Here is a 21,249-nt window from a genome sequence, read left to right as displayed (position 1 = left end):
GTACCAAGCAGATGAGGCTGAGTTCACAGTTGCATAAGTCAGTGAGTTACCATAAATGAGGGTCTGTGTTTTCTTTAAATACTTTTGTCACAAATTGTCTCTCACTGTAAACCCTTCCAGATGGGTCTGGATTTCAAAATTTGTCTCCTACTTATTAGTTTGAGATGTACTATCCATTTGCTACTGTATTTTTTTTAATTTATAAGAAAATTTAATTAGGCCATTCCTTATGGAGTAGAATTTTAATTTTCAATATGTATGTTTAGCCATTTCTAATAGTCATGGTAAATTTAATGGGATATCTACAGATGGCTGAAATGTGAGTGCTAAACTAAAAGATTGATTTCCTCCCGGCCCTCTCCTCCCCCATGTGTTAGGCTGTATGTCCTAGTTAAGTACAGATCCATTAATATTTAACTTATTTTCTTGCCTAAGGTAATTTCTCCATATTTTTCTTTTTCTTGATGGGTGCTAAATTATAGATTCCAATTTATCTCAAATCAGCTGATTTACTGACAGTGGAAGTATTTTATGCTGAGGTAATGTATAAGAATACATTAGTTCTTGTAATAAATAAATATGTGTTCATATAATAAAATTAAATCAGTAAAATCTGTAGTGATATAAGGTGCATGCATTCTGCTGGTTTTAGGTAATGACAACTGTGCTGGTACTCTGGTAGGAAATACAGGTTTCTGAAAAGTTTTTTTTTCTTAAATTGGTGGTGTCTGTAATATTTAGGATGTCAACAGTGGCACAATTGAATCTTTTGAGATGAATCTAAAGCATTCCATAAAATACTGCTAGTAAAACTACTAAGGGAAAAAAGAATAAGTGTAAAAGACAATCCTAGTTTGTCTTAAAAGTTAAATGTTGTTGGTCTAGCTTAATCAGTAACTATTTCAACATATAATTCTCATAGCCTTGTGCCTTTTCTTTCTGACCTCTTATTTCTGACTCAAAAGTATTGACTCGTTATGCATTTTGTCACCTGTGTCTTCCAAATAAGACTTTTGTTATTTTGGTTACAATAAGTTCTGTGCCAAGGCTGAGAATTTTCTGAAAGTAATTTACAAATAACCTTCATCTGAAAATATATCACTCCCAGGAAGAGATTATGTAGTTCAAAACATCTGCATTGATTTTAAACTAAAATCAATTGTTGCTCAACAGTCTGAACCTCCTGTAGTTTGTAAGCTTTGTGTGCGCTGGAATGGCTTATTGCAGGCTGCCAGTGAAGGCAACTACCTCTCCAGACTGATAGAGGTATTTTACTGCAATCTTGAAACTTTGTGGAACACTTTTAAGATTTCTTGTTTAAACGAAACAAAAAACCCACTACCTAATTTCCAGTGCACTGTATGTAACACCAATGGAATTATTGCCTTAAAATAATTAAATAAAATAATTATTAATTAATTAAAATAATTTTGGACGTTTAAATAATAGTCATGTGAGGAAAATAAAGGGGCATTGTGTCAGCATTGATTACTTGCTTCTGAAAACCCTTTCCAATACTTGTCTCAAAGCTTTGGCCATATTTTATCTATAAAGCCAATACAATTGGGCAACACTTGCTATTTTTGGAAGCTCTGTTGAAAATTTTACTTTATTTTTATGTTGTTCAAACAATGTCGTAGCAGATTAGGAAATTTATTTGAAAATTTTGATGAAATAATTGACTAATTAAGAATACTGGAAAATCCTTTTGCAACAAATGTCATAGTTCATTCCTCATGGAGCTGTATGAAGGGGGCATATAAGCAACTGCTAAATAGAATTAGATTGTTTAGGAAATTACTACTCCAAAGTGCTGGGGGTTTTAAATTTTAATTCTCTGTCATTTATTCTTTTATATTTTTCCTTGTATTTAAGGAGGTCTGTTAAGTACAAACTTTATTCAAGCAATACAGACTCCAGAGGATATTTAGGAATATTTGAGACAGACAAACAAAACCAATGCTGGGATTGTTGCTAGTATTTTACCTGTAGATTTGAGACTTAGTAAATTTTGTCTTATTCAGGTGATGCAGAGAGAGCAAAGACATTACACATTTCCTTTGTTTTTCCTGTAAGTCTGGCATGTAGCAGTATGTGTCAGGAAAATGAAAATGCAAAGGGTGACACTACCATGATGAGATTCCTGAGGCACCAACAACAGAGACAGGACTCTGCTTTCAGACCAGTGCTTATTTGTACTAAGCCAGCCTGGATATCCCTTGACCTCATGCATCAGCAGATTTACAACCCAGAAGGCTTTTCATGCCCTGAGCACCAGCTGTACAAGTCTACTTTAAAACATGCAGTTTTGCTTATAGCTTAGTCTTTAGAATCTTGCAGTAAGCTTGTGTGATAATGTCCTTTATTCAACTCAAAAATGATGGTTATTGTAGTTTGACTCGATTACCAAGTTCATTACCCACTGTACCAGTAGTACAAAGTCCTCAGCTTTGTTAGGGAGCATCCAGACACATATTCTGCTCTTTGCAAACATTTGAAGGATCCTTAGAGCAATCCACTCCCACCTGGAATGGGTGCAGTATAGAGCCTGGCAAACAGATCTTCCTCCAGTGATCCCTGCCAATATCAGCACTGACATACAGAGGTGAGCTGTGGACTTCTGAGAACTGATTAAAAGATGGGGACAGATGTTGTCAGACAATAGGGAAACACCAAGCCTAAACATGAGATAAAACATACTCAAACAGACCTTTTAGGTTAGTTCAATACGCTCATCCTCTGTCATTTTGGAGCAAGAGAAGGGTTCATCCTTCGAATGCTGTGCAGCTTAGGAAGGTTTCTTTTTGCTGACTCCAGGATAGTCAGTGCTTCAAAGGAAGAGCCTTGGTCTCAGATGAGAAGTTCATATAGACTGACTGTAGAAAAGCAATCCAGTGCAATGAGGAGCTACAGTGAAATGGTTGAAGAGGAAAACTTTGTGAGACACAGGCGTGTAGCTTTAAGATGCAAGATCTGGCTGTCATCAAACCACAGGCACAAATGATTCTCCAGAGAATGGATTTTCTCTAATGTGGGAGAAATTATTATATCCTTTGCCATTCTAGTGATGTGCCAGAATGCTGAATCTCATAATGGTGGAAGCCATATGGATGCTTAGAAGGATTGCATCCAGCTTATAAATGGACTAAAAGTTTAAAAATAGTGGAAATTCTCTACAAAGATTGTATGGAGCAGTTTTGAATGATGCATTTCTGTTGACAGCAGCAAAATTAGACACATATCATAAGGCTCTACTTTAGATATGTTTCTGACCCTGGGTAGCTACCATTTTACTTTCTGCTGTTTTCCTTTCTAAAAACCCTTTGTCTGCCCACATCTGTGATCCATATGCTTTTATTGTACTGGAATTGCTGGTGGTTCAGCATTTAGTTAATATAGATCTGATAAGAGGAAAAAAAGACAGTTGGCCACCAAGTCCACCCTGAGTTTGTGGGTGTTTAGTGCCTGTTCCCATTTGTTTCACCACTCCTCCGAGGAAAATGTAACCTCAGAGATTAAAACACCACCTTTGAAGGGATTTGCAGAGATACAGTGATTTTTCATATTCCAGTGAGCAGTAGGAAAAAGAAAGATAATACAATGTTTTGATTATTGTTTGACTTTTTCATGCACTTTTGAAAATATCTTATTGCTTAGATTAAGGCTCTGAGGAACAGAAGCAGTGACAGCTCTTCTAAAAGGAAACTTTTTTAACTTCAGCTACAAAAGTTTGACATATTGCTCTGTTGTCATTCATGGAATATGGCTCTGGAAAGTATTTTGCTGCAGAGCTAGTGAAGCTGACTACTTTTTCAAGTTACAGTACAGCTGAAGAAAAACAGCACTTTGGTGTCTTCCACATGATACACATGATAATGGCGTTGTAACTGTGACAAAAATATTGATTGGAAATATCAAAAGACATCAGAATTTAAAAGCAAGTCACTTTTCCTAGTTTTATTTTCTTGAAATATGTAGGTCAGGCTCATATTTATGGAAGCATCTTTTTCTGAGCATGGTACTCATTTTTGCTATATTAGGTGACTTTTTGGAGATGCAGGTGCATTTCATGTTGCAATTCCTCAAGATTATTGTCTTTGGAACAGAAGCAGAGAGATTTGTTAGGGCACACCTGCTCACCAAGGCTGTCTGGTAGTGTCAGACTGTAAGATTGATGTTGTTTTACCTGAAGCTGTGAATTCTTTAATTATTCACCTTTTCCACTCATTGTGACACAAGGAAAACAGATCTAAATTATAGATTCTACCCTCTTGGGACTGAAGAGGAATGGTGGAGGGGGCAACACACTAAGCAAAAAAATACTGAAATACTTTATTGTAGTCTGTAGTTGTCACTGGCAGAAGAAAATCAAATATATATCCCTTAGCAAAGGGCTGTCTGCAAGACAAGAGATTGTGCTTCATAAAAAGGGGGAAAAGAGAGTTCCTCAGCAGAACTTTCCTAGTCCATGTCTTAAAAACAGTCTGACACAGAGCTTATGCCCCCTCTTTTTTGAAAGAACCTTCATAGTACTCTCCATAGTGAAAAGACACTTCAGAAAATAATATAATCCATCTGTTAGCCATGTAGAATTTTGTACTCCTTTACACTGAAATAAAATCAAAGTACAAGAAGGTAGACTGTCAAACATGCTATCTAGGATTTCTAGGCATGAACTGACAGAATTCCAGCTGCTCTTATCTGTTCTTATTTGTTGCTAGATGTGGTGATTTATTTTTTTTTCTTCATTACAAAGGTGTCTTGGGAAAATACTTCCTTTTATTTCCCATTGAAACTACAAGCATAGGAACTGATTCAGGATTAGACTCATGCTTAGAAAGCAATACTGGGTACTAGACTTCTTTTCCTTTTACAATTGCAGAGAATGTTTCTGACAGAGCAAGGTGCCTCATTGGATATCTCTTTATAATTTCATTATGCTGAATATGTTTGTTTGCTTGTACAGGTATAAATGTTCTGCTCAATAATCTTTAGTTCTCTACCTATTAATTGAGGAGAATTTCTAAATGGGCTGCACAAACAATGCAGTATTAAAAATTCTTGATTGAAATGTACATTATCGCCACATTTTTATATGATTGTAGATATATTTGGGGAGTGTATGTCTAGCATTGTACTAGAGATATACATTACTTAAGTACAGATTGGAATGGCAGTGTAGGCTGAGAGCTAGAAAAATCTTTCTGTCAAAATAAGGACTTTAAAATGAGGTTAAGTGAGCTCTCAGTGCTCTTTTACTTTGGGGTAGCTGTCAATTCCCTTTGATTTACTTTCACATAATATTTCACCTAAACTTTTGCCTTTATAAAGCTGCATGAGGCATTTGAGTCTCTCTGTTGAAATTTCTTTGTTCCTAATGTCCTAAGAGTATCCTGGAGTTTAGCAGAGATAACAGGAAGACCAAAACCAAACATGGAGAACTGGAGCAGGGTTTGTACCTAAAGGTGAGACTTTGTTAATTCTGCAACTTTGGAATAGATTTCAGGACTACATTGTTAATACTGAGGGGTAAAATTTGTTTAGGAAGGGCAGGTATCCCAGCTGAGAAGAACTTAGACTGTATGTGACCAATGTTGCCTGCATTCTCAAAATGCTGATAGATATCTGAGCAACCAGCAGGGGTGTGCCAGGTGGCCCCTCTGTCACTTCAAAAATTTAGGTGCAGACAAGCATCTGTAGGAGATGGGGGGATAGGCTGGACACATGGCATTTGGCTTTAGAGCAAGGCAAGGAGCTGGGCAGTCTCCTGCTAGTTCTTCAGTCTTCATGCAAAAAAAAGCATAGCACCATTCTAAGGAAACAAATCATGTAAGCAGTCATGTAAGCTGATAAACCACAAACTTGTCTGCTGGGAATGCAACCCTGAAATGACAAAATTTTATGTCTTGGATGTACTTTAATGCTTTCATGTGTAAATTCAAATGAGGATGTTAACTTAGCTCTTTCACAGAATAAAGGAATTTTTCCCTGCGGCTTATGAGTAGGTTAATTATGCTGCAAGCTTTAAATAACTTAGAAAATGTATGCTGACAAGGTTGGGCTGCTGTTTGTTACTTGAAGCTATTAATTTTCCTATGTGAAGCACTAACAGACTTGACTAGTAGTAAACACTGGAAGTTTTGGATCTCAGTAAGTTTTCTTCCGCAGTGCCAAACGGCAAGAGCATTTTTTTGGAAATGAAAGCAGTTTTAAGTATGGGTACATAAGCAAGATGGTTATCCTTCCTGTTTACAGTTGCTGTATTTGTGGGAAATAACATTTCAATCCTGAATAAGATGTTGCTTGCTCCAGCAGTTTGAGAGTATTCCATGGTTCAGGATACTCATTAGGCAGATCTAAATACTCTATTTCTATTTATCTTTACCCAGAGTCTTTCCATCATTGGTATGGGAATGAACAGGTCAAATTAGAGGCTTTCATCCTTTTCTCATGGCAACAGGTACGCCTTTTCAGGATTACCTGAATTTCCATTTTATTTTAAAAGCAGAAAATCTGAGTTACTTCATGTTATTTCCTTACAAATATCCTGAAGGCTAACAGGAGAGCTACTGCAAAGGTCTTCTACTTAGGGCTCTTGAGAGAATCATCAGCTTTATAAGCCTTTGGCCTGGTCAGAGTTTCTGACTGTAGAGTTTTTACAGATTTATACCTGTTACACCTGGGAAATAACTGAAGTAGCTCATAGTTACCACCCAGATGGAAACCTGGAACAAGATGATCTCTATTTTTGCTTGCTGAGTCTCAGTATTTTGCATATTATTGCTGTGAAGCATAGACTTAGGATAAAGAGTTTCACTAGTATTTCATCTTCTAAAACTGGGTTAACAGATATTTAGCAAATATTATAACAAAAAGAACATAGAAAAGCTGAAAAAGAGTCATTCCTTCAAAAATTGACTGTTGTCAGATGTTGTGTTGGTGGCACCACAAGTTTCTCCTCTGAGCTGATCCCTGAAATTTTATAAACCTCTCCTGTCATGCATCTTCTGGTTATTATCTACCTATGAATTAATGTTCATTTTTCTGCTGATCTGCTTTATTTCCCCCTTTGTATTTCTCAAGTTTTGCATAGCAGTGTCCCTCTGACTCTTTCCATTATATATTGGGAATTCCTGTGCTTCTGTCATTAGCCAATGTCGTATCCTGTGATAGCACTGCTCCAGATGTCTTTAACATTTTGTTAGTTGGCAGAAATAGCTGCTGTTCAACAGCACTGGCACACCTCATAACAAAGTTTAAAAAGTGCTTTCTTGTCAGAGCTTAGCTCCAGTCTTTATGTAATCTATTTCTATCTTTCTCAATAAGACATAGCATGTGGCGTTTGGTGATTGGCTTACAGTAAAGCTTTACTCTTTGTACAGTCACTTGGCATTCTGTGTCTCCCCTGCTCATGTCAATCCTGCCACCGTCATGTTTCCATACTGAAATGTATTCTTTAGCCAACCTTTCCAGTGAACTGCTGAATCAGAGGAATTTTTACAATCACAAGTAAGAAAATAATCCAAGTTTGCCCTTTATTCACCCTCCTAATGTCTAGGGAATAATTCGTAGTGTTTACTGCTGCTTGTCTCTACTGCTGTCCACAAAAAAAAAAAATGAAGTCACGCAACTACCCTGCAATGTATGAAATAAATAATGTAAAATAATAGTTCTGCATTGACCTTTTCATTTATAATAACCTTCTTACAGTAATAGATACAGAGATGTTAGATAGAAATGTCACTTCTCTTCCTAGATTTGTCCTTTTAAATATGCACACTCTTCTATATGTCATCAGGAAAAAAGAGTTTATGGCCTTTCACCTCTATTTCTTCTAAGAGCAGGAATCAGGAGGTTGAACTGACTGACCTATTCAGTACCAGAGCATTCATAGCACAGAGATTTTCTGGCCTATTTATGTGGCTGTGTGCTGAAAGCTAATGTTGCCTGGCAGGGTAGTAATAAAGTATTTGTGATGGAGATGTCAAACCACACTCATAATTCTGGTCTATTCCCAAAATGCAGAAGCAGTTTATTTTGGCTGAGTTTCTTAACTGGTATCCTGTTACCCAAGGAAAAGGCTCTGGAATTGATTAACTGCACACAAAGACTTGGTCTGTGTAGATTTTCATTAGGAAAGAACCATTCATCTTGTGCTTTTCTCCATTACTTGCCTTCACTTGCTGTGAACAACATATGCACACCCAGCTTTACTATAAAAATAAAACATTGTATGTGCTTTTTTCACAGGTGTATTGCATTTAAACTGATACTTTTTTCAACATCTGTTTCAAGTGCAATCTACTTCTCTCCTGTATCTATAATAATAAACTTACATAGCTTAAAAAGCAGCTATGTCAGGCTGAGCCCTCCTTTTCAGTTGAGGCTGTGCATAGAGGCAGGCAGCAGCTTGGTAAGAAGTTACAGTTTAGCATGAAAAAAGTAAAATTAAAAACATCTTAGGAAAAACAGTAAGTTTAGTTCAGAAAAGGAGCAAAACATTTCATAGGCTTAATGTTAGGATGGAGCCAAGATGCTGCTGTTGGATCACTTTTCTTTCCCTTCTCAACTCCTGCCTTTATCTATTGCTGTATTATTTGCATATTTAGAAATGACAGAGACAGCCTTTTGATCCTGAGCAATTAGCTGCTGCCATAGAATTGTTTCCTGTAAGGCTTGGTTGCTGCTTGACTGTGAAATACTTGAGCTTATTTGAGCCAGAACTCCTAAATATAATGTAAAATTAAATTATGACTTTGGGCCTAAGATACTTCGGTTCCAGCTTTGACTTTTTGAAATACAGGTGCTCTGCATTTTTTCAAAATGAATTTGAAGATGTACTAACTTTTGAAATTATAACTTATTTTTATAGTATTTTTATGATGTTTTAAGTCAGGCTTAAATTTTTTCCACACTTCATATTTAATGACACCATGTTATTCAGCATGTTTTCATTACAGATTTTCCAATGAAATAATTTGTCTTCATAAAACCAGAAGGCACATCATTTTTAAACTACAAAATACCCTAGTGCTGGGACCTTGCATATGAGATATTACATATGCATCTCCATGAGTGAGCATGCCCTCTTCATCTTTCTAAATGTTACTTTCATTTGTTGCTCACACTTGGAGATTTATGCAGAGCCTGCTCTCAGAAGAGTGTTCTTCTAAGTTGTTTGCAAGTGGCAAGTACTGTGGCATTCTACTGAGGTAGTCTCTGTTCATTTGTTCATAGTCCTGTTCAAGAATCTAGGCTCTGGCTTGATATACTTATGCTTCTGACATACCAATGGTATGTTTGCAATAATGTGGAAGCTCTAATGGTTCCTGGCTTGTAATGCAGTGACTTGGGAGCAGGAAGAGTACAGGCAGGATTAATGCTGTGTGAATGCAAAGTCTTGGAGAGATAACATAAAATGGACATTTCACCAGAGACTGACTCATTTGTCATATATTTGAAAGGGCATGGGAAGAAATTGGGATTGAAGTAGCTTAGCAGACCCTTACTTATTAGCCAAAAAGAGGAGAAAAGATCTTATCCAGCAAGTGTGCACCAGATTGAATTGCATTTTAGTTACTGACGGGAAGTGATTTTTCTTAAACTGAAATTGCAGACAAATGATGAAGAAGGGCTTGAAGGTTGCTCAAGTGTGAAGCCTGTTCATGCAACATGACTGTAAATATTTATACCGGTTTCATGTAGTCTTAATCTCCAGTATCCTGAAAGTAATTGTTTTTTTCAAAAGAATGTGAGTAAATTCTTTGAGTGAATTATTTCAGAACCCATAGTCTTGTCTCCCTTATGGGTGCTAGATGTTGGCTGTTCCCAAGCATGTGCCTATGATTTGCACATTGTTGGGGGGTGTTTTTATTGTGGCTGTGGGGCTTTCTTATTGTTACTTGTGGAAACCAGAATTGCCTTGTTGTAGTTTTTATTTTGCATTACTGAGAAGCAGATGAATTAATTGCTAGCCTGTGAATTTATTTTAGGCTTTTAACTAACAGCCTGTGAATTTGTTTTAGGCTTTAGATGGCTTCCCCCACAAACCATTGAAAATTATTTTCAGCCATGCCCACTGTCCTCCTGAAATGCTGCTTAGAAGAAATAAAAAACCAAGCATTCCAAAATCACAGAACGACAGTCTCCTACATTTTTTACTTACACCCTGATGTGTGGGAACTGGTTATGTTTTTTACAAACACGCACACAGTTGGAAGGGATCACAAGGATCATTGAGTCCATCTCCTGGCCCTGCACAGGATACCCCAAAAGTCACACCATGTGCCTGAGAGCGTTGTTCAAATGCTGCTTGAACTCTGTCAGCTTTGGTGCTGTGACCACTCCCCTGGGAAGCCTGTTCCAGTGGCCAAGACTTTTTACCAGTTCTCTGAAATGGATTTCTTTTGAAATTACAAAGCTTGTTTCTAGGAAAAATATTTAGACCTGTTTCAGTGTTTAACACTGTCAGTCTCAATTTCTCCTTTGAGCTTTTTTATAGCTTTACTGCAAACAGTGTTCTTATTCCACCCCCCAGTTCTGTTTTCAATTTCAGATATGTGTTGGCTATTATACCCTCTCACTGCCAAATGCTTCTCATGCTATTAATTATTGTTGTTCCAATTTTTTTTTACTAGCTAAATTCTGCATTCATATCATTTATTATAGAAGTACTACTAATGTTTCCTTAGCTAAGAATCTCAGGAAATGGGTCTTATAACTCAATTCCAGCAGTCTCTTTAAAATACAAAAAAAAAAAAAAAAAAGGAACCATGGCCCCACTATAAATGTACTACTGTCTTGAACTGAAATTCTCAACTTTTTATAATGAAATGAGTTTTCAGAAATGTGGAAAAAAGTGCAACTGTAATGATGGTGCTTTGGGGTGTTTTCTGAGCTTGAGGAAGATAACCAGTGGAAGGCATCTTCTCTCTTTACCTGAATTAAGAGATTGTGTGAAATTCTCCAGTTGTGTGTATTTTCCTTGGGAATGATGCTGAATAACAGCCTTCTATTATAGTGTAATTGAAATGGGAAATTGTTAGCCACTGTTGACACATCATGTAGTCCATTTATCTGTGACACATATTATCCCAAGCAGCTAGGGAACCTGATATTGTCAAGGAAAATTGTGATTTACTTTCACACATCCACGAAGAGGGTTTTAGAGCTAGAATTAAAATTGGGTAAGCCACAGCTCTACTGTCAGACTTTTCAGAATTTTAGAAGCAAGTTAGCACATAAGCATCCTGTCATCAATGGAATTAAAGCATCTGGTGCAGATTGTATCCTACCTGAACACGGAATGCTTTTTGAATGGGAGAGTAATAGATCACATCTTCCAGATTTTAAACAGCCAATAATCTCATCCAACTAGATTATTCTGCCCCAGGCTTCAAGTTCAGCTTCTTCTGCTCACCACCCTGCTAATGACTGAGATTTCTGGAGTAGCTCCCAGATTGATGGCAAGGCATCAAATCCGCTGATGGCAATGAGTGATTGATGGCAGTGCATCAAATCTGTATGAGATCTACAGATAAAGCCCGGCTACAATGCCTCTGTTTTCTTCATAGAAGCTGAAGCTTTAATCTAAATTTTGACTGTTGTAATGAATCATACAAGATCTTGGTACCGACACAAAAAGTGCTGATATCCCTGCTGTTTGTCTGTCACACTAGACCAGTTTTGTCATGAAATGCAAGCTAGGATCATTTTTGCTCTTCATGAGACCATATACAGGAGGTGCAAAACTAATTCATTCATAGTGGTAAAGGAGTAAATGGCTTTTATGTTGCATCTTGTTAGAAGATATATACAAGCAGGATGCTTAATGTTGCGAAAAATGTATTTCCTACAGGTTTGCTTTTTTTCCTTTTACATACCTGTTTCAGTGTAGCTTCCTGCTTTTTGATTGACCACATCTTATTTTAGGATGCTTCTCATTTGACAGGTGTCTGCTTTCCTTTCAAGTTGTGTAATATATTTTCACAATGGCACTTCACACTTTCAGCTAAGATTTTTCACTCCCATGTCTGGTTGGATTTGGGACTGTATTGTTAGTTTGTTTGTTTTAAAAAAATTCTCTAAAATCTCTAAAACAATCCATTATGTTTTCAATCAAGCTCAATTGAATGTTGAAAACCCTTGTTTCCCAGCAAATAGATAACATGTAGCTTTGTCAAAATGTCAGGCCATGCAAAATTCAGTAGATGAAAGCTTTCAATCTGGGTGTTAGTAGGATTTAACTGACAAATAAGACACTTAGTTGATCCAGAAATTCTGATGTCTGTACACTGTATGAAGTCTACTTTTGATGAACGGCACAAATTTGCATTGAATAGTCAATAGTTTGACTTGTAAAGACTTTACAATGCCTTACAACGACTAGGTTTCAATTATTGTCCTGAATTTGCATTGGTTAAGTTCTGATACACTTTTCTTAAACAGTTCATACTCATTCTTAAAATGTCTTTACTAGTTTTTAATAAAAAAACTTGGAGTGTTTTCTTTTTGAGCAGGAAAATGCTTTTGAAATCCACATTTGCTTTGAGCAAGGGACAGAGAGACAGACAAAGGTATAGATGGGTGTATGTATATTTAGCAATGTCATAGTTTGGTTACTTGGCTTGACTGATGTTTTGCTCTTGAATTTCTTGCTTTTCCTTGCAATCCCTTGCAGAGATTGACATAGAGCGTTGCGTTCGCGAGTCGATCAACCTGTTCCGCTGGACTCCCAAGAGCGCCACGTTCCGGCAGTTCGCGCAGCCCGCACGCCCGCCCGCCGACGGCAGCGGCGCCAGGAGCTCTGCCCTGGCCTGCCTCTCTGCAGACTACCAGGAGGCTCCTCGCAGTGACCTCGTAAGCAGCCTGGCAACGGGAGTGGGGAGCATTGTTCGCGTTATTCAGATTGCCTGGTTCTCCTGCCTAACCAACGCCTGCTCCTTCAGTTCTCTTACAGCAGCCCACTGATGTCCCCAGCTCGCCTGCAGAGCTAAAGCAGGCTTTATCATAGGAGAAAAGCAGTAAAAAGAGCGCTGTGCCTGTGAGATTAGATAACTGGAAAGTGATGCAGGCAGCTCTGGCTGCTTTTTCCATCTTGGCATGTTAGGTGAAGGATATGCTGCAAGTTACTATGAGAGTTTAATTGGTGACTTATGCCTGGTTTTATCTTGGCAAAGAGTAACTAGTAGCTAAGAGAATATCTGCATTAAATAGATACCCAGTTTAGCAAAATTATTTTTCTCCTCTCTCTCTAGGAGAATCTAATGGCCGTTTCTTTGGACAGTTGCATTATCTGAATACTGGTGATTTGAAATTATTTCTTTCCTTCCTCTTAACGGTATAAATCTCTAGCTAGCCTCTCAAAAATTAAATTTTATTTTGCTGGGGTTTTTCTCCTTCCATGTTCTCCAACAATCCTTTCATTCATGAGCATTCCAATAATCTAGGAAGTATATATAGACCTTCTATGTCTATTCATCAATGGAATTAAAGCATAATATTTGGTGAATTGCATCAGGTTTTAGTATTTCCATTTGTTTTTCCTAACTACTAGGAAGCTAAAAAGTGTTGTTGTCGTTCACGTGAATCTTTACTTTTTAGTTCTTAAACTGAAGCTTGATATTCAGTAATTTGCTTAGTTTTTACGTCAGTTTTTATTTTATTTCTGTTGTAATTTCTGGAAGCCTTAGCTAAAAATCCAGGACTGCAAGTGCAGACATGCAAATGAAGAACAAAAGGAAACTTGAAAGATCTTACAGGATTTAAGAAACAATAGGTGGATCTAGAAAGGCAATGGGAAAAAAATTAAATTCCAGGGGAATACTCGTGTTGTCATCCAGGAATTGTAGCCAGCACAACTGCTGCTGTGCTGCTCTGGAGATTTGTAGAGAGGCTTTCTGAAGGAGCCAAGGGCTGCACTTTCAGAGAGTAATTCAGATAGAAATTCCTAAGGTCATCTGGTACAAATTCCTGCAGAAAATGTGTCCAACACTGAATTCAGGTGGGGTTGCCCAGGGCTTTGATCTCTCAGGTCAAAGTGACTTCCAAGGAAAGTATTCAGTCTCTCTTGGCAGAGATCTGATCAGATGTCTGACAGTGCTACCAGTGAAAATGACTTTGTGTATGTGCTAGTTTTTCTGAATGTTATGGCAAAAGAGTGAAAAAACAAGTCTTCTGATTTCTAAGTATTTTCTTGTGCCTTTATGTGTAAAAGCAAGAGTCAAAGCATTTGGATATAGCAAAGAGGGAGAAGGGAGAAAGCGGCCCTGGTCTACTGAAATGAGTAGTAAAAAGATTTGTATTTGTAACAGAGAGAAAAATCCTTATTTCAAATTAAGCAAGTTTCTTTCAGTATTCTCCCATTTTCTGAGAAATGTTTTGGGTGGTTTTTCCTGATAGTGTTTTTGTTTTCATACCAGAATTTGTATTTGTTTATAAAGCCAGTAATTAGGATCATCCATCCCACAAGTTCCAAGAAATTAAGCAAATGTTTTTGGTATGTTAAAGAGTAGATAAATAAGTACGAGAACTTCTATTGACTTCTCTTTAATTTCTAGTTCTGTCTGTCCAGCAGCAAAGACCTCTGCAGTGCAGCTGAAGGTTTAACATCTTTTGAAGCACAAGTATATTGGATCTTTTGATTACTGCTGTATTTTGGTTTTTTAGCTCATCATATGAAAGAGAGCTGTACAGATTCAGAGATCTATACAGAAATATGCAAGCAAAGAGGAAAGTAATCTCTTAGACACAAGAAATACTATTCATATCTTAAATTATAGTCTGTAAATGTATTGTTACTCTCATGTGCTGTATTTTTGTGTGTCAGATTTTGAGACAGATAGATGCAAGTCAAGTATGTTATGATTCAGTCAGGAGCCATAGATCAGACTTGGAAAGTCCTGTGTAACATGAGTCCATAATGAGCAACCTCTCACTTGTGACTGTACTTTTGGATGTCTTCATAAAATAACTCTTCTCAGGGATTAGAGCAATATTGATAAAAACTAAATTGAAATTATTGGTGAAATACACCATTTACACACAAAGGTGGTGTGGTTTGTTTTTGTTAGTGGTTTTTTTCAACCTTAATCCTGGAATTATTTCCTTCTTCAGACATGTTCTCTACTGGTGTTTGCTGCCATGGGGAAACTTTTTATCTACTTGAAAGGGTTGAGATCTGAGTTCAGTCTTTAGTACACACAGCATCCTTTAATGGATTTTCTAGAACACCAGTGTGTCCTTGCTCTGCAGTTTAGCTCTTACAAAAATAACTTTTCTGTTTCCTTACCTATTTAGTTGGTGATTCTTTGGACAAGGACTTTACACTACATTTCTATCTCCAGTTTTATATTTGTGGGTCACCTCTGTATTTGAAAGTGGGTAGGGTACAAAACAATTCTTTGTGAATAAAATCGTGGGTTTGCTTCTGAAGGTAATTTATGACTTCTTGAAACATTAAATGTTTAGTGTTTTTAATTGTAAACACCAGCTGTCTCTTACCTCTCTATTTGTATTTTATTTCTATGCTGCTTCAGTTTGTTTCTTAAGTGCTTTTTATTGGCAACTCAAATATTTGTGTGTATCTGTATGTTACTGTGCTTTTGTTAATAATAACAGGAGAAGTATTTCCCCTCTGGGTGTGCATTTTTCTCCCTAAATCAGCAGTCAGTAAAAAAAACCTGCTTTTTATCACTAGCATTGCTTAGTTCTTATTTTAGTGACATCTATTTACAAGTTTGTAAATAGGCTTGGGTGCTCTCTTTTTTTCTCCTGGACTTGTGTGTTGCTTAATCTTTTACTCTTTCAGCCAGTAAGCATATTTCTACTGAGATAAAATCTCAAGGAGGAAATAGTTTCAGAGAGAATGAATGTGCATCTTAAGTGGGGTTGCATTGTTTATTTTGAGAAAGATAAAACGTCAAAAATAACAACAGAAAAAACCCTTTAAATTCTGAATTTACATTAAATACTGAATTTACATTACAATCTACTCAATGTTGTATCTGTAACTTTTCTTTACCAGTACATGGTTGATGTTTTTTTCTGCTTACTGTTCCTGAAATTTACTTTCATACCCTGGAAACTCCTGAAGTATTTTTCCTGAATGAGCAAGGGGACACAGAGAGAAATAACACTGTAATATAAAAATTTTCTGCTGTATCTGTGTCTCCATTATTATAGATAAGGTAGACATACACTCTGTCCAACTACTTCCACAATTCTAAATAAAAAGGGGAAAATGTTGCAGCTTCTCTATCAGTATCTGCTCACTGATGGCAGGTGAACTCACAGAAATCCAGACTGACAGAGTTACAGCTTTGCTTTCTTCTTCTACTCCTGATTCTCTTTGCAAACATGGGAATTCCTCAGAGATGTTGAGGAATGAAAGCATTGAAGTGGAGAAAAGTCTACCAGATGATTATTGATCTTTGCAGTGATTTGAATGCCAACAGCTTCAACAGTTTTTTGTTTTTGTTGTAGTAGAAATACCTAAGCAGCAACATGACTTAATGGCTTAATCAAACAACACAAGTATGAAAAACATGTTTTTATCATAAATAGTATGAGCATATTTTCCTGAAGATAACTTTTCGTTGCCAGTAATTAAGGATAGCTTGTGTGATAGACTTTCAACAGATGGAAATTTAGGCCTATTTGTCATACAACAGCACTCAATTGCTTCTGAGTTCCTGTCAGCACCTAGGAAGTATTGGTCCATAAAAAATATATTGGCTAGGTTTGTATTAAGTCTTTAAATAACTGGTGTGTAAATCCATTTATTCTTCAGAAAGAAGCATGGTCAGTAGTGGATACCAACACTTCTGCTTCAGTGTACAAGCTAAGAAATGTCTGTGTGATGCTCATGCTGTTTATAATGGCTGTTACTTATATTCTGCCTGAAGGGTCTTCTGATTGCCTTGACCCATTTCAGGTTTCTTTTGTTGTCTGTTTTTAGGTGGATCTTGGTTTTGTTTTCCTCTTCCATTGTTTTTAGACTTAATGGAAAGCTCTTATTCAAATTTGTCTTTAGTTCAAATTGTGTGAAGCATTACCTGATCAGGATCTCAGTTAATGCTTCTAATTTATTTCACATTTGCCTTTGATGCTTCTGCTCTTCTGGTTGTTGCTGCCAGCAGCTTGAGTGAGAAGCTGGGGTTATTTGTCATTTTTTAGAAGAGTTGGTTAAAATGCACTTCAATGTCACTCTCCTTTGAGTGAATAAACAAATCGCTGTTTAATTATGCATAAGCCCATCACATTCTGGCAAATACTTTAGCAATTGTTGCAAACTTCAAAATGTTCTCTGTTTATTGGTTAGCTTTTCAAGGGTTTTTTTGATACTCATAGGCCAGGCAGGCAGCTACCAGGAAGTGGGGAGTGTGGGGAAACCTCTGCTTCCAGAACTTTGGTTCTGCAGATTAAATTATTTAAAGGAAGCCTTATTTAGCACCTTGTCTATTCTGACTCTTTTGGAAAATCTGTATTTATTTTCTATAGTTTTAAGGCTTTTTCTCATAGAAAACGAGGCATTAAATTACCAGAGTGAATAAAATACAAAATATAAGGCTCAGGAAACAATCTATGTTAAATGTTAATTCAAACATTTCTAATGAATGTTGTGGGTGTTTATTTTAAGTTGTAATACAAATTACAATTATTTAAGTTGAATGTAAATTCATTTAAACAAATTAACTGCTTAGTTGAGGCAGAATTAAAGAAATATGTTTGTAATGATCTAGATAGTATTTATATGAGACTATAATAGTTTGTGAGACACTCACTCTAGATCATACTTAAGGATTCTAAGTTTGTTTTGCACAGACTTGGTTTTAGGGTCTCCCTGGGATGTGTTCATCTGCTTTGAATGTAAATGGGGCAGTTGGAGCAGCCAGAGCACTCTCTGCTGCAGCCTTAGGCTCAGGTTCTGGGATCACTGATTGTCCACTAGTCCTTCCTCATAAGCTGTTGTGATTATACCCACTTTGCAGTTGAAAGCTGGGCGCATTTGACCTTTTAGACCTCCCACAATTGGGATTCCATGACTGATTAACAAATGTGCGGAGGGGAAAAGGGTAAATTTACCAGTAAAATTAATTTTTTCTTTTTTTTTAATCTAGCGGGTTCTTTCTCTCTGCATCTTGTAGGAATGTTCTTTTTAGTTTTTTTTTTCTAAATTTGGAAATTGTTTTAAAATTGGATTCTAGGAGAATATTAGAAAATAATTACACATCTCCGTGGTTTAGTAATTTTTCAGGCTCTAGTGGTCCTGATTTGAAATCTGGCTGGCTGACTGAAGACACAGTAGTTATTTTGTTTGTTTTCATGTATTTTACAACTGACTCTGTTTATTTTTGAAATAAGTGGAAATAAGTTATTTTGGCAACCAAAGCCAAACTCAAGTTTCCTGAGTGACAGTTTTATTTCATACCTTGTTAAACAACCCATATTTTATTTTTAAAAAATAGTGACCTGCATCTAAAAAAGGGAAAATGAAAGAGCAGTGCAGTGTTTATGTAAATTCACTTTAGGAGAGAAGTAACAGTCAGAATAACCCACTGAATGTGTTAAAATATGCTTTAGGACCAGCTCAGATCTAAATGGCTTAATGCTTCATTCAGCTTCTGATAAGTGCAATTAGATACTGAAGTGAGGAATTATCCTCTTGGTGTTACATTTTTTATTTGTGTGCTTGTAGCACTAGAAGCAGTGGAGTTTGGGAGAAATTTTTGAAGTCGTTTTGGAGGAGAAGTAGACTGAAGGATCTTTATGGTTTGTCTCCCACACAGACATGCCCGGGTACACAGCTATAGCTCCCTCCTGCCACTCACAGCATCTCTAATTCCAGCCTGCAGCAACTCCTGTGTGTGCCATGCACTGCTGCTGTGAAAGTTAGGTCTTAGATGTGTAACTGTGCTATTAACACAAGTTTCATCATGTGGGGAAGAGATGTATTATGTCAGCCTAAGGTGCCTTTTCCCTCTACTCCTCAGTCTTGTGTCCTACCCTATTTGTTTTCTCAACACACATCTCTATAGGAGTCTGCGTTAAGCTAGTCTTGAATTTAGGATTCCTCACATTCCTTCCTTAGTGCACCTCAGGCCAGGCTAGGTGCTGTATGTTTTCTCAGCTGAGTCAGGATGCAGTGGCATCATGATCTAACTTTATTAGGAAGTGCCGTTGGGGGATAGAAAAGACTTTCTGGATGCAGCTCTCTTGCCTGTGGGATGGTGTCAACACCATCTTAATCTACTATTAAAAGTGTTACAGCTCTGTATGTATATTTACTCTTCTGACATTATTAGGAGTGGAAAATCTGATTATCAAATCAGGTTTGATTTGATAGCATAATTAGTGTGACAGCATAACTAGAAGAAGGAATCGATGCTGCTTGTGAAGTTGAGCCTAAAACCAAAGTTTAGTCATAGAGCCCATCCTGCAAATGCGAATGAATAGATTTTAGGCTTATGGGAACAAACGTTTCTGTTGATGATGATTTTAATATAGCTCAAAAAAGTTTGGGCCCAGGTCACTAAAATGGGTGGAATGGTGCAGAAATCCAAGATTTATGTGAAAAGCACATACAGCTTACACGGTAACTGTCTGGCTGATCATACTGTCAAATGTTTTGTCAATTCTTCGAATTCAGTACTCTTCTTAATAGTCACCAGTTAAGGGAGAGCCTGAAGAGCATGTTTTGACAGGTTTCACAGTGGTAAATGACTGAAAATGTCCTAGAGCTGCTTTTGGTAATGCCAGTTCAGAAAATAGGAATGTGAATAAACAGCAACCACAAATGAAAGAAGGTAGATTGTCTAAATCCCGGATCTTTGACCAAGTGAGATACATGATCGCATTATGAAGGAAACTCCTCTAGCAGTTGCGGTTTGCATTGAGTTGTGTTATTAAACTCTGGTTGTTGTTGGTATGTTTTTTTAAAGAGGTCAGGGGAATCACTGACTGTTTCCTAAAGATACTGTTAATATTTTTTTCTGAAATCAAAGGAATACAGTTTCTTGTCAAGGACAGAGCATCTATCAAGAGGGAAAAAAAGAGGCACTGATGGAAAGCATTCAAGGCTGGCAAGATCATTCTTGCTCCTGCTTTTACTTCAAGTTTTATTGCACATTAAGGTATCCTGTGAGTATTTTCAAGCATAGCTGGATTATGTCTCAGCTTTGTCTTTTGAAATGGTTCCATGCAGTGGTGAGCAGCTTTTACCTTTCTTATCATAGCAGGGACAATAACGGAGTTTGCAGCATGTCTGCCCTGCTGCATGCAGAGGAATATTGTGTCTTTCAGCCCTGCTGATTCAGTTTATTCACTCAGTTATGTTATTCCATTGAGATGACCTTTCCTTGTGTTTCCTTAGTAATGAGCTGGTTTGGCAAGCAAAGCTCACTTCCATTTTATGTAGACTGCCTACAAAGTTGCATGCAGACCTTTGGAGGATGTTTCTGATTGACAGCTGGCTGGAAGTTGCTGTTTGTACTTCCCAAGGTGTAAGTTCTGAAGTAGGGAGCTTTGTGGAGGAGTCAGGATGGTGGAGGGGGTGGAAGAGCACAGCTTGCAAAATGAAAATGGAGCAAACTTAAATAGGAAGTGGAGGGAGGGAGAGAGGGAGCATGGGGAAGGTGGATACCAGTGTCTTGACTAGGGAATATGGGAAGCAGAATATGATGGCTACAGAGGACTTAATCTAAGTGTAAGAATCAGTTTGCTAGAGATATTGTGTAGAGAACACTGACACTCAAGTGTTGAAAAATTGTAGAAGAGTTCTTAAAATCTGGGATTTTGGTTATTCCTCCTTTATAAACAGTCACAACTGAACATCAAAAAACACTGAAGCCTTTTTGTATAACCCTTTGCTAGTAATTGTAATAAAAATGGTGGGGAGGGCAAGTGGAGAGCTGAAACCATTATCTTATAAGCATTTCTAAATTAGTCTTATTTCTGTGTACATTCATACACTGATTTGAGAAATAAGTTTGAAAAATATGGAATGACATTTTCATAAAACATGTTCCTTCATGAGGGACCTTGATAGTTTGAATAGAGTATTTTCCTTGAACTCCAGATTTTAATTATTCTGACTTCCAGGCTGAACTTTCTAGTATATTAAATAAACTGCACTAAGTTTTGTCAGCTTCAAAGACAAAGGGGAGAAACCCTGCATCTACTCAGATAAAGCTGGGTATTCTATCCATTTCCATGGATAGAAAGTTCCTTTATCGTTTCTCTGTTTATCTG

The 21,249-nt window shown here is 37.1% G+C and overlaps 1 protein-coding gene across 2 annotated transcripts in view; it reads left to right on the top strand.

The window, feature by feature from the left end:
- Window positions 1-21,249, top strand: part of TBCK (TBC1 domain containing kinase) — an 87,828-nt gene that overhangs the window by 48,105 nt on the left and 18,474 nt on the right. For both annotated transcript variants that reach the window (XM_064710924.1, XM_064710925.1), the window contains exon 23: window positions 12,680-12,858. In XM_064710924.1, the coding sequence (XP_064566994.1) occupies window positions 12,680-12,858 (179 nt within the window). The remainder of the gene's footprint in view (window positions 1-12,679; window positions 12,859-21,249) is intronic.

Source organism: Zonotrichia leucophrys, chromosome 4 (genome assembly GCF_028769735.1).
Source record: "Zonotrichia leucophrys gambelii isolate GWCS_2022_RI chromosome 4, RI_Zleu_2.0, whole genome shotgun sequence".
NCBI lineage: Eukaryota > Metazoa > Chordata > Aves > Passeriformes > Passerellidae > Zonotrichia > Zonotrichia leucophrys.
This window is presented reverse-complemented; position numbering and strand designations above follow the sequence as displayed.